The sequence below is a fragment of the Vombatus ursinus genome, unplaced genomic scaffold (assembly GCF_900497805.2).
Source record: "Vombatus ursinus unplaced genomic scaffold, bare-nosed wombat genome assembly UNPS02014811.1, whole genome shotgun sequence".
NCBI classification, from domain to species: Eukaryota; Metazoa; Chordata; class Mammalia; order Diprotodontia; family Vombatidae; genus Vombatus; species Vombatus ursinus.
The window spans coordinates 11969674-11989027 of record NW_020954589.1 but is presented as its reverse complement, the minus strand read 5'-3'; the positions used below and the strand labels follow the sequence as shown (position 1 = coordinate 11989027).

Sequence of the window (19354 nt, the reverse complement as noted above, 5' to 3'; positions counted from 1 at the left end):
CTGGTGTCTCCCTGTTCAAAGCTCTCAGAAGATTTTCTCATAAGTCTTTCTCTAATAGTAACTGATGCATAAAATATTTTAAGTTTGCAAAGTGACATCTCACTGGAGTCTCACAACCACTATGTGAGGTAGGTACTAGAGGTATTTTACATTTGATAGATGAGGAAACAGGCTCAGAACAGCTGGGACTTGCCTATAGTAACACAGCTAATAAGGCAAGACTCACTTCATCTCACTTTCCTTTGTTTCTCATTAATTTGTGCATGTCTACCTGCTCATTTTATCAGAAGCTTCTTGGATTCTACTTGTCTGATACAGCTTTGTATCTCCATTGCCTAACTGCATCTCCTGCACAAGTTGTCAATCATTAATTCCTGAACTGAATGAAAGTACTTCAGGTAACCAAGAGTTCCCACCCACCCTGAGTCCCCTAAACAAAGAGGTAATTAGCTGGGGAAATGTTGGGTAGAACAAAAAAGGGCAGATGCAGCAGTAGCTTGGGCAGTGGAAGCTAGAAACTGGTGTGCATCTCACACACAGGTACGGGAAATTTTCAGTCCCTGATTCAGATCAGTGACTTTTTCATCTCATTTGACTGGGCAAAAAAAATCTTAGAGCCCACTTGCCACTCTGAAAAACAATACACTTCACCAAAGTTAATGGACAGACTGTCGTTTTGGATGAGACACTAATGCTTTCTATTCAGTATCATATCCAGGGATTAATAATTCATGCCAGAAACTGTAATTATGTCCATTTTCTAAAACTTTTAATATGTCATTTTTTATAATCACAAGGGATTTACCCTCAAGAAACCCCCTTTCCACCCCCTTCCACTCCTAAAATGCTCTACAGATGATACTTTGATAATCCCAGGGCTATACACTGTAAGAGGCAGCTAGATGGTGCAGTGGATAGAATGCCTGGCATCAGACACTAGCTGGTGACCCTAGGCAAGTCACTTAACCTTGTTTGCCTCAGTTTCCTCATATGTAAAATGAGCTGGAGAAGGAAATGGCAAGCCACTCCAGTATCCTTGCCAAGAAAACTCTAAATGAGGTCACAAAGAGCAGGACACAACTGAAAAGCAACAAAAATATTTTGTAAAGAATGAAATACATTTTAGGACATGGCTAATATGTAACTCTGTTTTGCTGGACTAATTATTGCAAGGATTTACTTCTTCCTAGATTTTCAAGTGAGGAGAAACTGGAAGGAAGATGCTCTAAGCAACAGTATTGTTTAAAAAAAAAAAGAAAAGAAAGAAAAAAAGGTCATTGAAGGATTTTGTTTCAAATTCCCAGAAGCAAGACAGAACAAAGTTCAGGAGAAAACAGGGCAGTTTTGAAAGTAATATACTGAATTTATTATATATGTGTGTAGGAAAAATACAAGTTGTAAGAAAGTCATGGTTTCAAGTACAATCCTCTTTATCTGATCTACTTTGTATACAGCAGAGGCATCAAACATGTAGCCTGTATGTGACCCACAACACTCCAGAGCATGCTGGAACCAGATTAAAATGTAACAGGGAAATATTTAACAAAACAAATAAAAATACAATAAAACATATATAATATTACCGTGGTTTTCTAAGTCAATATGAAGCCTGGAGGGATCTGTATATATGGTTTAGTGGGCCCCATTTCTGTTGAATTTGACACTACCGACACGTGGAAATGAACATCTTATTTGCTGTTTGTTAAGTTCAGAATTTAAAAAATTAAAAAGAAAATCACTGGGCATGTAAGAGACTTGGATTATTTACTTCACCCCTGAGCCTCAGTTTCCTCAATGAGAGTGACAATACTTGCATCATCTATCTCACAAGTTCAGGTCTCTGGTCTAATCCATCTTTCCCCTCCCCGATTTCCATACCAGCTATCCTGGACTCATAAAGACAGATATATATACCCTAAGAAAGTCAGTGATAAAAAGAAAGGCCTCATATACACCAAAATAATTATATTTGCATCGCTTTTCACAGTAGCAAAGAACTAGAAACAAAGTAAGCACCTATTGATGAATAGCTAAACAAATTGTGGTTCATGAAGGTAATGGAATATGATGAATACAGAGAAAGATGGAAAGAGCTACACTAAGCAGAGTGAAGTTAAGCAGGAACAAGAAAATACATAAAATGACTACAATGTAGATGGAAATAGAAGCAACAAAACCACAGAAATTGAATGCATAAAATTAAAATGACCAAGCCTGCCTCCAAAGAAGAGATGAGAAATGAATCTCCCTCTCTTCTTTGTAGAAACAGGGTGCTACGGGTGGGGGAAACCACAGGTAATGGACTGGATGTGTCGGTCAGTTTTGCTGAACTGGTTGTTTTTCCTCTTTGTCATTCTATGTTAAAAGGAATGTCTCTCAGGGAGGGGTAGAAAAGAGGTATATATGGGGAAATGTAGGTGATGTAGACAAATCAATAAAGTTTAAAAATTAAATAATTTTTTTTAAACCCAGCAACCCTGAGCCTCTGTTTGGGTCCACTTCCCCAAGGCTTCAGCACAACTGACAGCGAGGGAACTCTACAGGGGGTGGTAGACATCTCGGGGTAGCCATGTGCTCAGTTCAGACTTGGCTGAAACAACTCTGACTTCCCTAAGTTGGTAAGAGCACCCCGCCACACACCCCCAAGTTAGTCTCTAACTCGTTTCCATTTCTTCCTTCTCCATCTTCCTGGACCCACCATTTGTACTGTAGGAGAAGAGGGTCAGAGCTGACCTCTGAGCATTCAGGAGTAGCCACTGGGATGGGCAGGCAAACTTGTCTGGCTGTTCTTTCTCTACCAGAGGGCTGGCAGTGAAGGCAGGTGAAGGCTGAGGTAGATGTTCTTCAGGAAACTAGTGGGGGAGGTACCTCAAGAGGTCACACGTCTTAGGGCAGCCTGCAGAGGTTTTTTCAGGAAGGTGGTGTTTAACTCAATTGCAGAAGCCAGGTAGACTTTGTGGGCCTCTGTAATCTTGGAGGCAAGAAAAGAGGCAGTTCATGGTTAAATCCATCCTTCCCCTCCCCACCTCCCATACTAGATATCCCGGATTCACAGGGACAGGAGGAAGACAGGCTTGGGTCAGGGAAAAGAAGACTGAGAAGGCATCCCTGAGTAACCCAACTTCATTCTCACCAAAAGCAGGAAAATGAGGCATGGCCAGGTTTACCCAACTGCCCAAACAGTAGGAGTTCCTGAGTCAAAACTCCCCTCCTGCCCTCCAACCCAACCAGAAACCTCACCTGATCCTGGTACTTTGTCACAACCGTCAGGACCAGCTTGGCATAGTCCACAGAATCAGCAGCAGCCAGGCCTTCACGAGACAGCTTTTGCACTAAGACACTGAAGTTCTCTGGGGACAGGTCCACCTGTGTTTGGGAAGGCAGAGAGAGGAGGGCATGGGGGAGGCTACAATGGCGGAGGTGGGGCACTTTCTGATGACACATCCCCTTCCTCTAGGCGCAGTTAAAAGGACAGATTTAGGGTTAGACAACCTGAGTTAGAATTCTGGTTTTATTAAGTGAATGACCTTGGATTATTTACTTCACCCCTGAGCCTCAGTTTCCTCATCAACGAGAGTGACAACACTTGCATCATCTATCTCACGAGGTTATTGTGAAGATCAGGTCAGACAAACGGATGGCAAGCACTTTTTAAATGAAAAGCACCACATAAATATGGACCATTATTACTGCTGTCAGTCAACCAGACCTTGGGGAGAAGCTATGCCCTGGATCAGTGGGAAGAAAACAACCCCAGCCACAACTAAAACAGAAGCCCAGAGCAAGAACTGTACTCAGAGCTCACCAGGGGCTAGAAAGAAAACCTGGAAGCACCATGCCAGGGAAGAAAGAAGGCCTTTCCGAGTTCTCCCCAACTTCTAGTGCCTCCCCCCTAAATTACCTTCTATCTACTACTATGCATATCATGTAAGTACGCAGTTACTTACGTGTTGCCTCCCTCGTTAGAATTTGAGCTCCCTGAAGGCAGGGATGTATTTTTGTCTTTCTATGACACTATGGAAAATGGGAGTAATTAATACCAGCACATACCTCCCAGGGCTGTTATGAGGATCAAGTGGGAAAATAATTGTAAAGCCCTTAGCACAGTACCTGGCATGTTAGTAGGTTTTCTATAGACACATGTTCCTTTTCCCTCTATAGTCCTAGCACTTGGCATAATGCCTACCTAGCACATAGTAAGCTCTTCATAGATGTTTGTTGACCGACTATTCCTGACTCCCCGGCAGGCAGCGCGGTATACTAGAAAGACTTCAGGATTTAGAGTAGAGGGCCTGGGACAAATCCCAGTTTGGTCACTCATGACCTATGTAAGTCATCTGATCTCTCTGGTTCTCAATTTCTTCCTCTGTAAAACGAGGGGGTTGGGCTAAATCATCTCCAAGTCCTCTTCGAGCACTAAGTCTACGTAACCTAAGATCACTGATGGTCTGGAACCTTTACCTGCCGCCCTAGAAGGGACTGCATCACTGTGAAGGTCTCTTCTCTCCAGGGCAACTCCAAGATCTGTCTGCAGAGGAGAGATCCGAGGTAAGGGGGAGGGGAAGGAAGAGAGGGAACAACTCTTCTCCCCACCTCCTGGCCTGCCACATTCTTCCCACCCACCAAAAGCAGGATCTCAGGGGCAGGAGGAAGTGGGAAATGAACGGGAAGCAGCAAGAAAAGCCCTTCCGCCATCAGTCAGCAGGTCAAGAATTTGTATTGAGTGACCCTGCTGCAAACTCCTGAACTCGGGCACATTCCTGCTCTCAAGGAACTTAGACCCCAGCTGACTACACACATAGTGGAAGAGAAAGCCCATGGGACCTGGCATCAGGAGACGGGGCTTCTAACCTGACCTGTGCTACTTAATGGCCCATGTGACCCTGGGTCATTCATTCCTCTGGGCTTCAATTTTTTCATCTGTAAAATGATGGGGTTGGCCTGGATGAGGTTGCAGCTCTGTATTCTAGGAGCCTGGGACCAATGTAGAGCTGTGTACCTTCCCTGTGTCCCCAGAAGTGCCTGCATCTCTGTGAGAGTCTCCCAAGTTTTACAGGATTACTGACAAAAACCTAAAAATGGTTCTATGTGGAAGCTGCAGAATGTGAGTAGTAAAAATGCCGAGGACACAGAATGTGGGACAAAGAGTCAGGAAGGGGAACCGAGGGGGCAAAATTAATCATAAAAGACTTCCTGCTGAAAATGACCCCACCCTCATGATACCAATGGAAATCAATCTTCAACAAGCACCTTCATTTTGCTTGGATACAGATTTTGAGGGCTGAGTAGCTACCATTACGCTGTCTACTGAAAAGTAAGAGTTCTAGGCCTTTTAAAATTTGTTTGTAAAAGGATGCACAGAAGGACATTGTGTGTACTCCAGGAAAACCAACAGGGAATTGTGCTTAGAAATATATTTGCACATTATTGGACTCCTCATATTGGAGGCTGACATTTATATGTTCAGTGTTCACTGACAGATGTGCTATCTATGAGAAATTGCATTTGGTAAAAAAGAATTCAAAATACTACATAAGACAAATGAAAAACAGCAATGTACATTATTCAATAAGTAAAGTAGGAAGCAAAAAAAAAACCCCTAATCCCTTCTGCATTTGCAATCAGTATTGTACAATGTACAGCGTATCTTATCTCTACTCTAAATGCCATTCTGTACAATTTAGCACTCATAATATCAGTTTACAGCGCTGTCATATTTAATGATACCTCGTTCTCTAATTTTTCACTTATGGACACATATTATCTCTCAAACTAGACAGTAAGCCCCTCTGAGAACAGAGGTGACATCTTCTGCTTCCCCTTTTCATCCCCTTCCAATAGGACCTAGCATGGGACTGTGTGCAGGGGCTGTGCTCGATGAATGCATGACTGACAGAGCCAGGTTCTGAAGGGGACACTAATGATTTGAGCTGGACAGCAGAAATGTGCAGAAACCCAAAGTCAGTGACAACCACATCACATCTAGGAAACAGGAAATAAGATCGGTTGGTCTGCAGTGCCTAGCAAGAGCAGGGGATCTGGGGTTAAAGGTCCTGTTTGAATCCTGGCTCAGTTCCTACCTGAGACGTTTTTGGCCAATCCCATCACTTCCCTGGGCCTTGGTTTCCTTATCTCATAATGAGAGTGTTGGAATAGAAAAACCCAGTTCTAGATGCGCTGCTGACACTGTCCCAGGGTCCTGAGTGCTGCCTGCTCTCAGGTGAGGAGAGACAGGAAGAAAGCATGCTTACTTTAACACCAGCACCAGCAAGCCCAGCTCCAGAGCATCCCCCTCCAGCAGGTAACAAAGAAGCTCTGTCTGTGTGGGGCCTGGGGTGGAGGAAGAAACAGGGGATTCGGACCTTGCTGACGACGCGGGACTGAGAAGAGGATCCCTGAGCAGGCCATGACAAAAGGGGGGGGAAGGGTAGGAGACATGAACATTGGGGCTTCATCAGTGAAGCAAATGGGGCTTGCTGACCCACTAATCTTCTACCCCTACCAACCCTCTTCTTGAATCAGAGATAGCTCATGGGCCAGATCTAGAGTGAAAGGATACAGAAGACGGGTCGGTCTGCCAGGGCTTAGGGTTCTATTTGTGCACAAGGATGGAGTTTACTCTGAGGAGGGTTGATCTACCTGAGACCGTGGCCTGTAATGCTGGAATCACGAGGCCTCTGCAGACAGGGTGAGGATATCTGGCACCGAATGCAGTTATGGCAGCTCTCAACAGACGAGAGGCTGAAGATGTCAGGGAAAGAACCTGGGAGGAAATAGAGACATGGGAAGAAATAAGATGGCGTATATTTGTAGAAACTCCATGTACATCACCTATCTTTAAGTTCTTTTGATGAGGGGAAGGTGGCTGTCGAAGGACCCAAGCTAGGGCATAGGACTGTGGAAACAGGAAGCCAGGGGACATTGCCCAGGAAGCAAGACAAACAAAACTATCCATCTCAATTAGGTAGGAGAGAAGCAGTGATACCAGTCATCACCTCCCACTATGTGCCAAATCTCTCCCTGCAAAGCCCCAAATTTCTCCCAATTCTCTAAGTCTCCAGCACATACCTGCTCAAGAAAAAGGTTCCTCACAAGTATGGTGGCACTGCTACAGCTGAGGTCCGGCGAGAGTGCCAGAAGCCGGTTGCAGAACTGCAGGAGGGCCGTGTCCGAGAGCCGGGAGAGCCGCAGCTGTGCACAAAGGTTCTCCAGCTGGGATGGAGGGCAGGTGGTGGGCAGACAGTGATTAGGTAGGAGATCAGCACAAGGTGCAGGTACAACCTCAACTGAGCATCCCATAAGGCAACACTGAGAGAACCACCCACTCCCACTGAGTGAATCAGAAGCAGAGGACCAAGGAGTAACTCTGAGTGCCTTCCAGTCTTCCCACGACAGACGAGGAAACTGAGGTCTGGAAAGAGGCAGAGTCACCAGAGGAGAGAGGGAGACAGGCAAGACTTGGATCTCAAGGCTCTCCTCACCTGGTTGGGGCTGCACTCGTGGAGAAACTGCAGCTCAAGGGGTGGCATTCCCTCTAGGCCCTAGGGGAAGAGGAATTACAGAATCATAGAACGCTAGTGCAGAAGAGATCTTAAAAATAATTTATCCAAATCTCTCATTTGACAGAGGAGGAGACAGTCAGAGGGGAAGCGGCTTGCCCGGTCACAAAGCCAGTTAATGGTGACAGTCCCAATTCTCCTTGATTCAGGGCTCTTTCTCTTCAAGAGAATTTTATACTTCTTATAATTACCTGTGTCTCCTGGGACTTCATGCCCTTGCCTAATTTGATGTGTAGGTTCAGGAGTCCAATGGCCATGAGAGCAAAGGGATGGGGAAGGTATCAAACACTCACCTCCCATTCAGTTTCCAGCAGCTCGAGCACTTGGGGCACCTGGTTCTGAGGAAGAGAGGACAGTCATAGCTGAGTCTCATCTGTTTCCACTCCCCTTCCTTGGGTACCCCCCACCCCAGACTGTCTTTCTTCTACCGATTATTGAACATACACCCTTGGGAGAGGCCTTGGACCAGTGAGAACAGGGAAAAAGAACAATCACAAGAGAACAAATCAAGAAACAACGACCTTTTGAGAGAGGTCGTGACATTTCAACTTGAAGACTGTAAGAAAACATCTCACAGTCTATGAAGTCAAGGATGTGCAAATGGGTCTATGCTTCTCCTATCTCGCGTACCTGAATGTGGTACCAGGGAGGTATCTTGTGGAAACCCTTGACCCCCCAGGCTTTTGTAATGGAGAGCAGAACTGGATGATGCCCTGAGTAGGTATCAGCACACACCCGTGAGAGACGGTGGAGGCAGAACTCATTTTAGAGTCACACGAGTTGGGATCAGATCCTAGCTCTGCTAGCACTTATGACTTCATGTAGGTCACTTAATCACTCAGGGCCTCAGTGTCTTTGTGGGTAAAAATGAGAAGTTTGGCCTAGATGACCTCTGACAACCCTAGCACTAGATCTGCAGTCCCAGGTATCTCTAGAGACTCTCATTTCTCCTGGCCTTCTCTAACCCATAACTCGCCCATCCCTGACTCCTTACTCCAGTCAGCATCTGAAGCCCCAAGCCCAGCACCTTGATGCCTCTGGGTAACTCCAGAACCTCAGCCAGCTTCTCCCGCCGCCCGTCATTGGCCCTGCTGCTGGCTGCTTCCACAACGGGCTGGTCAGGGCTGCCCCCACACACGGTTGGTTCCTGTTCATCTGTGGCGGTCTCCTGGAGCTGTTGCCGCTCCTCTTCTTTCTCTCCTTTCCCTTCCAGGGATCGAAGTCTCTTAGGAAGCGCTTCTCTCTCAGAGCCCTCAGGCTCCGCTTCAGGCTCCTTCCTGCGTTTGCCAGGACGCTGAGTGCCCATGTCCTCAGTCTCCTTGAGGTCCAGGGGACAGCTTAGCCTCAATCCTCTGCCCACACGTCCACAAAGGCTCCGGAGCCGTTCCCGGCACCCTTGTGTCAGCGGGGAGGCCTCCTTGATCTCCTCATCTGTAGTCAGCTCCCTCTGGAGCAATTCCCCCAAAGCCCAAAGCCAGCCATCCTGGGTAGGGTCACGCTTGGCTGCCTGGAGTACAAGGAGAAGTCCACTCCTGGGAAGCTCAGTATGTACGGCTAACAGTAAGGACAAGAGGTTCCTTTGGCACAGCTGGGGCAACTGCAGCAGCAGCGGCTTCCTAGGCAGCAGAGGGAAGAGGAAGAGGTGAAGGCACCACACTGAGCAAGGGATCACAACAGGGGGCAGATGGTGGCAGGAGTGCAAGGAAACCAGGGGGCTGAGGTGCCCGAGGAGCAGAACCTGCAGAAATCACTATACACGGAGGGAAGAGGGATGAGATTCATTCAACAAAGATTTATTGAACGTCCATTGTGTTCAGGTACCAAGAGGGATAGAAAGAACTCTGATCAGTGTCCCTGCCCTTTCCCCCCAAGGAGTCTGGAGAGTATGCACACATTGTTCTAACACAGTTAATAAGCTGTCCCACTTACAAATAGGTTGTGCTCTTAAAAGTCTGTTGAATGTTGGTTATCTGGAGCTCAGAACACATATTCCTAAAGAATTACCAATCATAAAGCATTATAAATGGTAGATTCCTTGGTTCACCCACAGAAAAGGACCACAGGGGAGTAGAACTACATACAGGAGAAGCCTGGATTCTGAGTTCTGGGCGCAGAGGGCCAAGTTAGGCAAGAGAAAGAGGACCACGAGACTTTCCTGCCCCTTGACAGGGTTAGACGGATTAGCCCTATGTGAGTCACACATTTATTAAGCACATGCTAGCGCCAGGCACTATTCTAGGTGCTAATACAAAATACAAGCACAAAGAATGAAACAGTCCACTCTGGCAAGGTACTTCCACCCTACTGGGGGAGACAAGCCCATCCATATCTACAGTGTAAATACAAAGTGAATAAATCCAAGATCTTTGGCCTTCCTCCATTTCCTTCTGCAGCCCTCCCAGCTCCAAGGCTCGCCCTTCTACTCTTTATCTCATTCAGGTGTACCAACCTCCCCCTCCCAAAGCACTGGATGGCATGATTATTCTATTTCCCTTCCTATCGAAATCTAGTGTCAGAAACTAGTTGTGTGACCCCTGAGCAAGTCATTTAACTTGTCTGTCTCAGTTTCCTCAATTATAAAATGGGAATAATAGAACCTACCTATAAGGGGCGTTGTGAGGACTAAATGAGGTATTCACAAAATGCTTAGCACAATATCTGGCACAGGGTCTCCAGACCACATGTGGCCTTCTAGGTCCTCAAGTGCGGCCTTCTGAGTCCAAGTTTTACAGAACAAATCCTTGTAGTAAGAGGATCTGTTCTCCTAAGTTTGGATTCAGTCAAAGGGCCACACTTGAGGACCTGGAGGGCCGCATGCACCCTCAAGGCTGCAGGTTCCCCACCCCTGATCTGGCACATAGTTGTTGTTTGTCCTTCATTTTAAGAAAAGGACCAATCACAATCACACCATGGGGCGATGTCTTGACTTGCCCATGAATTGAATTTAAATGAGGCATAGTTGCACAAAGTAGTCAGCCTTACTCTCTGTTTCCCAGTCATCAATGCCCAGTGGCAAGACAAAAGTCAGGAAGATTGGATAGCCCCAGATGCAGCAGATAACCTCGGTGTCTCTGATGTCTGACCAGGCTGTAAGCATGCCACGGTGTCTGCTTCAGCTGCTTTCAAAGCTGTTGGAACAAATTGTTCTCATCTACTCACTCCTCCAGGGGAAGTCTTCACATGCTTGGGGCAGACACCCGCCTAACTCACCTATGGGTGTGTGGCCCATTGGTTACCTTCAATCTGATAAAGACTATGTGATAAGATGGTTTTACCAGGGTGTGGTCAATGCTCATGCTACAGCTTCTTCTTTTTTTTCTGGTTAGGCAATGGGGTTAAGTGACTTGCCCAGGGTCACACAGCTAGTAAGTGTTATGTGTCTGAGGCCAGATTTGAACTCAGGTCCTCCTGAATCCAAGGCTGGTGCTCTATCCACTGCGCCACCTAGCTGCCCCTATGCTACAGCTTCGCGAAGCCACAGGTGAGAGTCGAGTGCCACAGGGGCACCAAAGGGAGATGAGCAGCCCTGAAAAGCACTCAGCAAGCCCTCACGCGAGAGGTCTTCCTTCAACATTCATACATATACCCTGCCTCCGCCTCTGAGTTGTGCTGATATGAAGAGGAAAGCAATCTGATTGAAACTTTTTTTTTGGTGAGACAATCAGGGTTAAGTAACACAGCTTGTAAGTATCAAGTGTCTGAGGCCAAATTTGAAATGGGGTCCTCCTGACTCCAAGGCTGGAGCTTTATCCACTGCGCCACCTAGTTGCCTCAATTGAAACTTATTAACATTAACATATAAGCGACCAAGAGCTCTTATAAGTTTGCATTTTTTTTTTTCCACTTTCACCCCTGTCTCCTCGTGTACATTTACAAAGAAGTCTTTTTCTGGTCCTTGGATTGTCACTCTCTTGATGTTGGTGTCTTTGCCGGCTGTATTCACTCTTCCTACATTTCTGTTGTTTGGGGTGCTTGAGAAGCAAATAGCTCTGGTTTTCTTTCTCAAAACATTTCACATTCTTCCTTATTACTGAATTCCATCTTTTGTCCTTTAGGGTTAGGCTCACATTTGCAACACAGGTCACCCTGGGCTGCATTCTGAGCTCCACTGCTCTTCAAAACACATTATTCCATTCCCTCCTTTTTTCTAGTGAGTACAAAATAGTCTTGCATTATTTGAATGTCCTTTCCTTTGTATATGAAGGTCTTTCTCCTGATGGCTTGTTTCCGAAATGAACTGTCAAATTTAACCACTATGTGTCTTAGAGTTTGCAGCCTTAGTTTTTTTTACTGAAGGTCATCTATAAAATCTATAATGGAAATTTCATTTTCTATGTTCAGAAGTTCTGGGCAGTTCTGTTCTAATACTTCCTCTGTTATGGTGTTAAGATGCTTTGTTCTGATGTGTTCTTCTGGAATACCTATGATCCTTAGATTGTCTCTATCTCATTCAGGATCAATATAATTTGCTTGTATAGTAAGCATATTTTCTTTTAATGTTCTTGTTTTTAGTTTCCCTTCTTGTAGATTGTCCTTTACTTCTGTGGGTGTGCATTCTCAATCTATTGTCCTTTCTTTTGTTTCTTTGGTGAGGCTTGTCATTGCAGATTCAAGTTTTTCTATTCTTATTTTTGCTCAGGACATAAATTCTGCTCTCATAATTCTCTTTTCTCTTTTAAACCACTCAGGCACAGTGTGTCGTGACTCCATGTTCCCCTTAAATTCCACAGGGTCTTCTGTCTCATCTAGTGTTAGATCATTTTCCTTTATTTTGCAGTATTTATTCATTAATGTCTGAACTTATTTTACTAGATCTGGAGGTCAAATTTCCCTCTGTTGTTACTATTTTTCCTGTTGATTTATCTGTTTATATTCGGGATCTTTGAGAATTTTTTTTCTTGAAATCTTTGCTACTTTAATCTCCCCCCATTCCCCCTCCGACATTTTCCTTATTACTCACTTCCCAACTCCTTCCCCTCTGATTGTGGCTTCCTTGGAGGCAGGATCTCAGAGTCTCAGCCTCCTTCCACACTGGGCAATTCACAGCTTAGTTCTCTGCCCCAATAGACTTTTGAGAAGTCAGAATTGGTCCCTGCTGGGTGCTATGCTCTTTCCTTCAGGCTTGGTGGAGTGTTACACAGTCCCCCACACAGTGTTTCGTGTTGGTGATCTGTCCCACTCCCTCTATTCTTCAGTTCTTTGGCCTAGTACCAGCAGTTTGAGTCTGTTTACCTGATAGAGCAGTTTAGCACTTTGCAGCACTGGTGCTTCTGGGCTGTAGCCCCCAGCAGGCTTTTGTTCCTGAAGGGTTATGGCCAAGCTAGCTATCAAGGCCTGAACAAACTTCTGGAGCCTGAAGCCAGGGTTTCCACGGCTTTCAAAAGTGGGAGAGGAGACTGAGGTGTAGGAGTGGGTTTTGATGTAAGCCTGAGTCCTGTCTTTGGGTCTGCTGGTAGAGCTTCACTGCCAGTACTGTGGGAGGTGGGGAAGGGGTATTGAGTGAGCTCAGGGTCAGTAAGTGTCAGTTCTTGGGTTTGGGGAATTTTTTTAAACCTTCTTTTAGAATCTGGATGTCCTAGACCATGGAAACAACTGAAAATGTTTTATCTGTAGCACATAAATTCTGTTTTAGATAAGAGGCTGTGGGGATTGGAGAAAATGTCTAGTCCATTATCTTGTTGCTCACACGACCCAGAATTCAAGAGTTGGCATTTTTCAAACATTTAATCCTAAATGACAGGATTTCTCTTAGCCATAATAGAATGAAGTGAAAAGTTCAAGTAGTATGGTGAAAGATTTTTAAGTATCTAGATATGCTGCTCCATGAGTCCTTCCCTTCCACTTAAGTCCCCTATGTGCTTCTGTATGTTTACATCTCCTTTCAGTGTGTCTTTCCCCATTAACTCCTTGAGGTCATGACTGGCTTTCTTTTTCTTATCCCCAGCTTAGCCCAGTGTCTGGCATGTAGTAAGCAATTAATAAATGTGTATTGTATTGTATTCTCCTCTTCCAACAGTCCTGGACCTATAGATTCTCCAAAAGCTCCAATTTTTTTTTTCCTCTCCTTAGGAATGAACATTAGGAACTGCCTGTTTCACTGAGTTGTTCAGTCAACTAGCATTTATTATTAAGCTCCTACTGTGTGCCAGACACTGGGCTTAATGCTGAGGATACAAAGAAAGGCAAAAGACAGCCCTTGCTTTCAAGGAGCTCATAGTCTAATGGGAGAGATGATGTGTAAACAATTGGGTTTTCTTGCCAAATATACTGGGGTGATACGAACTCAGGAAGTTGAGTCTTCCTGACTCCATGCCCTAGGACACTATCCACTGCACCACCTAACTGCCCCATAAACAATTATGTACACATGTAAATTTGCACAATGGAAACAAATAAACAACAAATAAATTTTAGTTGTTTAATTATTTTTCAGTTGTGTCCCAACTCTTTGTGATCTCATTTGGGATTTTCTTGGCAAAGACACTGGTTTGCCATTTCCTTCTCCAGCTCATTTTACAGATGAGGAAACTGAGGCAAACAGGGTTAAGTGATTTGCCCAGAGTCACATAGATGGTAAGTGTCTGAGGCCAGATCTGAACTCATGAACTTATGGTGTCTTCCTGACACCAGGCCTGTCACTCTATCCACTGTGTCATCTAGCTGCCCTGGTTAGAGATTAGTGAAAATAAAGATGCAATTTTTTATTTCTTATCCAAGTTCATAGAGCCCCTGAAATCTATTTATAGTCTCATGCATGCCAGAACTTCTAGTTTAGAGAATGCTTTGTACTCTTTTTCCTCTGATATTGTGTCATGCTTATCTATGAACATGTCCTAACTTCTTAAGGATAGGGGCAGTCCTATAGTCTTTGTATCCCAAATCTTTAGTACAGAGATTTGTATATTAGAGGTGCTTAATTAATAAGCAGGCATACCCTTGGGCTTTTTTCCAGGACCTTTTCTTTTCCAACTTTATGCTCAATCTTCTCTGGAGAGTTTATCAGCTTCCTTGGATTCAATGATCACCTCTAAGAAGTTGGATGTAAGACTGATCCCAGCGTCACTAACTGCTAGGCATCTCCACATGAATATCCAACAGGCACCTCAAATTCAACATGTGAAAAATAGGACTCACTATCTTCTCCCTTTCCCACCCCTCTTCACTGTATTATATGACAACAGATTTGGATCTGGAAAGGAATTCTGACATCATTTAGTCCAACCCCTCTCTTTTACAGATGAGGAAACTGAGGTCCAGAGAAGTTTAATGACTTGCCCAAGTTCACATAGATAGGAAGTGGCCGAGTCAGAATTTGAATCCAGGCCCTCTGACTCCAAATCTAGATCTCTTTGCACTATATCAAATAAATGAAACATCACCAAGAATCCAATACTTACCTATTTCTGTCACAGATACCATTATCTATATAATTGCCTAGATTTGAAATCTCAAAATCACCTTCTATATCCAATTAGTTGCTAAATACTGTTGATTTTAATCTATCATATCCCTCATATCCAAACTCTTCTCTCTACTCACACAGCTACGACTCTGGCTCAAGCCCTCATCACATTTAGCTAGGACTATTGTTTGTTAACAGCCTCCTAATTGGTCTCTCCCCATTTCCCAATCCATCTTCTACCCAGCTGAAGGTACACACACCGCTGCTTTAAAAAGTTTCACTGACTCTAGAATAAAACACAAACTTCTCTGTTTGACATTTAAGCCCTTCACAATCTGAATCCAATGCATCTTTAACAACTGATTTCACATTATCCTCCTTCACACACTCCATCTTCCAACTGATCTGCTTCTCATTTCCCCTATAGAATATTCCATCTCTAATCTCCACGGTTTTCCCCTATTCCTGGAATGCTCTCCCTCTTTATCTCTACCTCTTAGAATCCCTGGCTCCCTACAAGAGTCAGCTCAAGTGGAAGACGTTCTTGGTCCCACCACCCCAAAATTACTTTGTATGCATTTTGCATGACTTATTGGAATATGTTGTTTCCATATAGTAGAATGCATGCTCCTTGAGGTTGGGGCTATTCCATCTTTGCAATCTGAGCAGCCCCTACCACAGCACCTAAAAAATGCTTGTTAAATTGAATTGAATTTGTTGAAAACACACAATGATGTTCATCTGGAGATTACTTCTGGACAAAGTCTTGAAGGCAGGGGCTGTTTTTACCTTTCTTTGTATACATCTCCAGCTTTTAGCACAATGCCTTGCATACAGTGAGCATTTAATAAATGTTTGTTATTGATTAGGGAAGGCATCAGGGAAAGAGTGCAAGCTGAGCTGGGCCCGGGGCGATCTGGGTAAGATAACTGCAAATTTCATTTCTAGATGTTTTAAGTTTGCAAAGAACTTCTGCACACACCCCTCCCCTCCACGGGAGAGGGGAGGGTTAAGTATCAGCCCCCTCCCCCACTTGACAGACGAAGACGACGCCCGACTGGGCACCCCCCGGTCGGGGCAGGAGCAGGGGGCCGCCCTACTTACAGCTCCAGGCGGCGGTCGGGCCCCTCGAGCACGGGCTCCTCTCGGCTCAGCGCCTCCAGGAAGGGGCCCCAGCAGAAGGGCCGCTCGGAGCCCCCGGCCCGGAGCCTCTGCAGGGCCCTGAGAGCCCCCAATACTCCTCCAGGTCCGGACTGCAGCAGCTGCAGCAGGAGCAGGGCGGGGGGCTCCAGCCGGGCCCCCAACCGCGCCGCCCACCCCTCCGCCGGCGGACCGGGGTCAGCCCCCGGCCAGGCTGGCCGCCCAGGGGGCCGAGAGGCCATGGAGCTCGAGAAAAATGCTCGATCTCCAGGATCAGCGTAACCCTGAGGTCAGGGGTCAAGGGTCAGCACCTCCCTCTTCTCTGGTCACGAGGCTCCGAAGCTGCTCGAGCGGGAAGCCGGCTTTACCGGCCTCAGGGCATTGGGGAGGAGGAGGGGGGAGTGCCAATCTCAAATCATTTCCGCCCTCCCCCGCCCGCCATCTCCAATTGACGCAGGAAGGGGCGGGACTCGAAGCGAGTGGGGTGGGGCTGTTACGCATGCGTAGCTCTTAGGCCGGGGCGGTGAGACGAGATCTGGGCAAGAGGGCGGGGCCTACAGGTAAGTCGAAACTCGCGACCAGTAGGCTAAGCACGGGAGAAAGGGGCGGGGTCCTGGGGAAGATCAGAGGTCCAGGGGCGGAGCCAGCAGCCCAGGGGGCGGAACCAGCGCTAGGTGGGAGTGGGTAGGGGGCGGGGCCCCGCGGCTCCCGCGCGCACAATCCGCCCAGTGGCGGAGCCTAGTTAGAGGCGGGGCTTTGTCTTCTCGTCCACCAGAGAGGAGACGTAATGAGAAGCAAGACTAGGTTTAGGTTGAGGCTGGCAGAAGATTCTCAAAGAACGGATTTTCAGAGATCAGAATTTTACAGGTGGAATAGCTATGGGTGACGATGAAATCTAATGTATGCTCCCCATACACAGACTTAGGGCTAGGAGGGACCATTCCATTCCAACCCCTTCATTTTACAGATAAGGAAACTGAGGCACAGAGCAGTTTAAGTTACTAAATGTCAGGCAGGATTTGAACCTAGGGCCTCCTGACACTTTAGTCCAGCTCTCTTCTCACTACAACGTCATGATGGACCAAAGTCATGGTCATGGACTTTGAAGAGGTTGATGAACTAGGCTAAAGTGTTTCAGGTCATATCGTGTGTGTGTGTGTGTGTGTGTGTGTGTGTGTGTGTGTGTGTGTGTGTGTGTGGTCCCCAAATTAGGGGTTGGAGGAGAAAGGATGACCAGGGATCCAGTGTAATCAAGAGTCAGGTCTTTAAAAATCCAAGGTGGAAGAGTGAAAAGAAAGGTTCAAGGATGAAGAGAATTGTGTGGATGATAAAGCCAGGATAGTCTCAGTGGAAAGAGGGACTAGAGAGGAAAGTAACCAAGGTGGGATAAGCCCATGGAGATGAGAACACAGGGAGAGATGACAGCTGGCTCAATCTCAGGGCTTGGGTGGGCAACTGATATGATTTTACTAGTCACAGGTCTAGGGAAAATGTCATTTGGCTGAGGCCTTTATCCTGCAAGGTCTTGTGAGGAGAGGGGGGAAGGCTTACTGTGCCATCTTTGTAGCTATATCCCAGGATGACAGAAAATGAGACACCCACAAGTACCTGGGTGTAGTACATGTAGTATGTGTACTAGGCTGGTCCTCAGGCCCAATGGCTGAAGCTTGGTCTGTCTGATAACCAGGCATGGTATGAGAAGTTCCAGGCAGGGTGATACTAGGCCTTTGAGGGCCCATCCAGTAGTTCTATCTGAAGGTTTAGAAGAATCGCTAGAACGAAAGTCCCACAAGGGCTAGGTTTGTGACTCCCTTTAACTCTGTATCTGTGCTTCTGATACAGATTTCTTCATGTTGTTGTTCAGTCGTGTCCTGCTCTTTGTGACTTTATTTGGGTGGTTTTCTTGGCAAAGATACCAGAGTGGTTTGCTATTTCCTTCTCCAGCTCATTTTAAAGATGAGGAAACTGTGGCAAAGCTGGAGAAGGAAATGGCAAAGGTAGACACTCCTCACTTAATACTACAGACTTTTTTTTGGAAGAGTTTTGTGGAAGTCACACCCTATTAAGTGAGCTAGGAGAGTTTTCAAAAGAAAGGAATTAAGACTTTTTTAGAATCATGCCCTAATTGATTCATCTGAAGAGTGAGGATTGTCCCAGTGGCTGTAATCAGGTTTGCTTGAAGGGAAGGGTATCCTAATCATTCACTCAGGAAACATTTATTTTTAGGCTTCATGCTAGAGCCCCAGAGGTAAGGGTTAGGAATAAACAGTACTCTGAGAAGAGCACCAGTTTAGGGATTTAGAACTGGGTTCTGCCACTCATTAGCAAACAGACCCTGAGCAAATCACTTATAACCTCTCTTACCTTGAAATGAGTGTCCTTGGTTGTAAAATGAGGCTAAGACTTTTACTATCTGCTGCATATGCCTTCTAAGATCTAATGAATACAATGCTATTGATTGCCTATCTGGAGGCTTTGTATCTAGTAGGTGTTTGAGACACTTATTCATGGTTGCTGGTCTCAGAGACTTCACCCTGTCTTCCTGCCTTTCATGTCTGAATATACCTTGATGTACAACAGGAGCTGGAAAAGCCCGATGTGTTACTGGCTAACGCATGATGGCCAAGCTTAGTTGACAGCAAAAAGAAGTCCCATTGTCAATTCTTGAGAAAGGTTAGGGTCAGTTGTCCTCCCTTTCTGGTGAATTAGCTTCTGCTATCTAAGCACTATGTAAATGTAAGATTATAGTGATAGAAAGACTTGAATATAAATTGTCTCACTGATAGTCACAATAAGCAGAAGTAGTTAAAAGTGGTTCAGATAACATTCCCATTTCTCCGATGGACTCTTTGGTCTCTGAAGGTAACTGATTGATCCAAGGTCATACAGTGTCAGAACCAGAATGCAGACCCAGAGGTCTTCCTCCTGACTCCCCCAGTTCCTTGCTCATTTCACTAGACCTCACAGTGCCTTTTCTTTTTCTTTCTTTCAAGGCAATCAGGGTTAAGTGACTTGTCTAGGGTGTCTGAGGCCCGGATGTGAACTCAGGTTCTCCCGACTCCAAAGCCAGTGCTCTATCCACCGAGCAACCTAGCTGCCCCCACAGTGCCTTTCCTAAGGACACATCTTATAGAGGAGGGAGTGGAGGGAAGCAATCTGAGGAAAACCAAGGATGAGGTGCCACCTAGTGGAGAGGTAGCTAAGGACACAAATACATACAAGATCTGACATTTGTTGAAGTCTGGCACTGTTA

The 19354-nt window shown here is 45.8% G+C and overlaps 1 protein-coding gene across 1 annotated transcript; it reads right to left on the bottom strand.

Annotated features, from left to right (window-relative positions):
* Nucleotides 1–1342: 1342 nt before the first annotated feature.
* Nucleotides 1343–16367, bottom strand: FANCE (FA complementation group E). The gene is made up of 10 exons (XM_027876688.1): nt 16066–16367; nt 8587–9175; nt 7853–7897; nt 7482–7541; nt 7069–7212; nt 6640–6763; nt 6252–6330; nt 4462–4528; nt 3241–3366; nt 1343–2971 (listed from the first exon to the last, which is right to left on the bottom strand). Exons 1-10 carry the CDS (start codon nt 16341–16343, stop codon nt 2870–2872), a joined length of 1614 nt encoding a protein of 537 aa, XP_027732489.1. The 5' UTR covers nt 16344–16367; the 3' UTR covers nt 1343–2869.
* Nucleotides 16368–19354: the final 2987 nt, after the last annotated feature.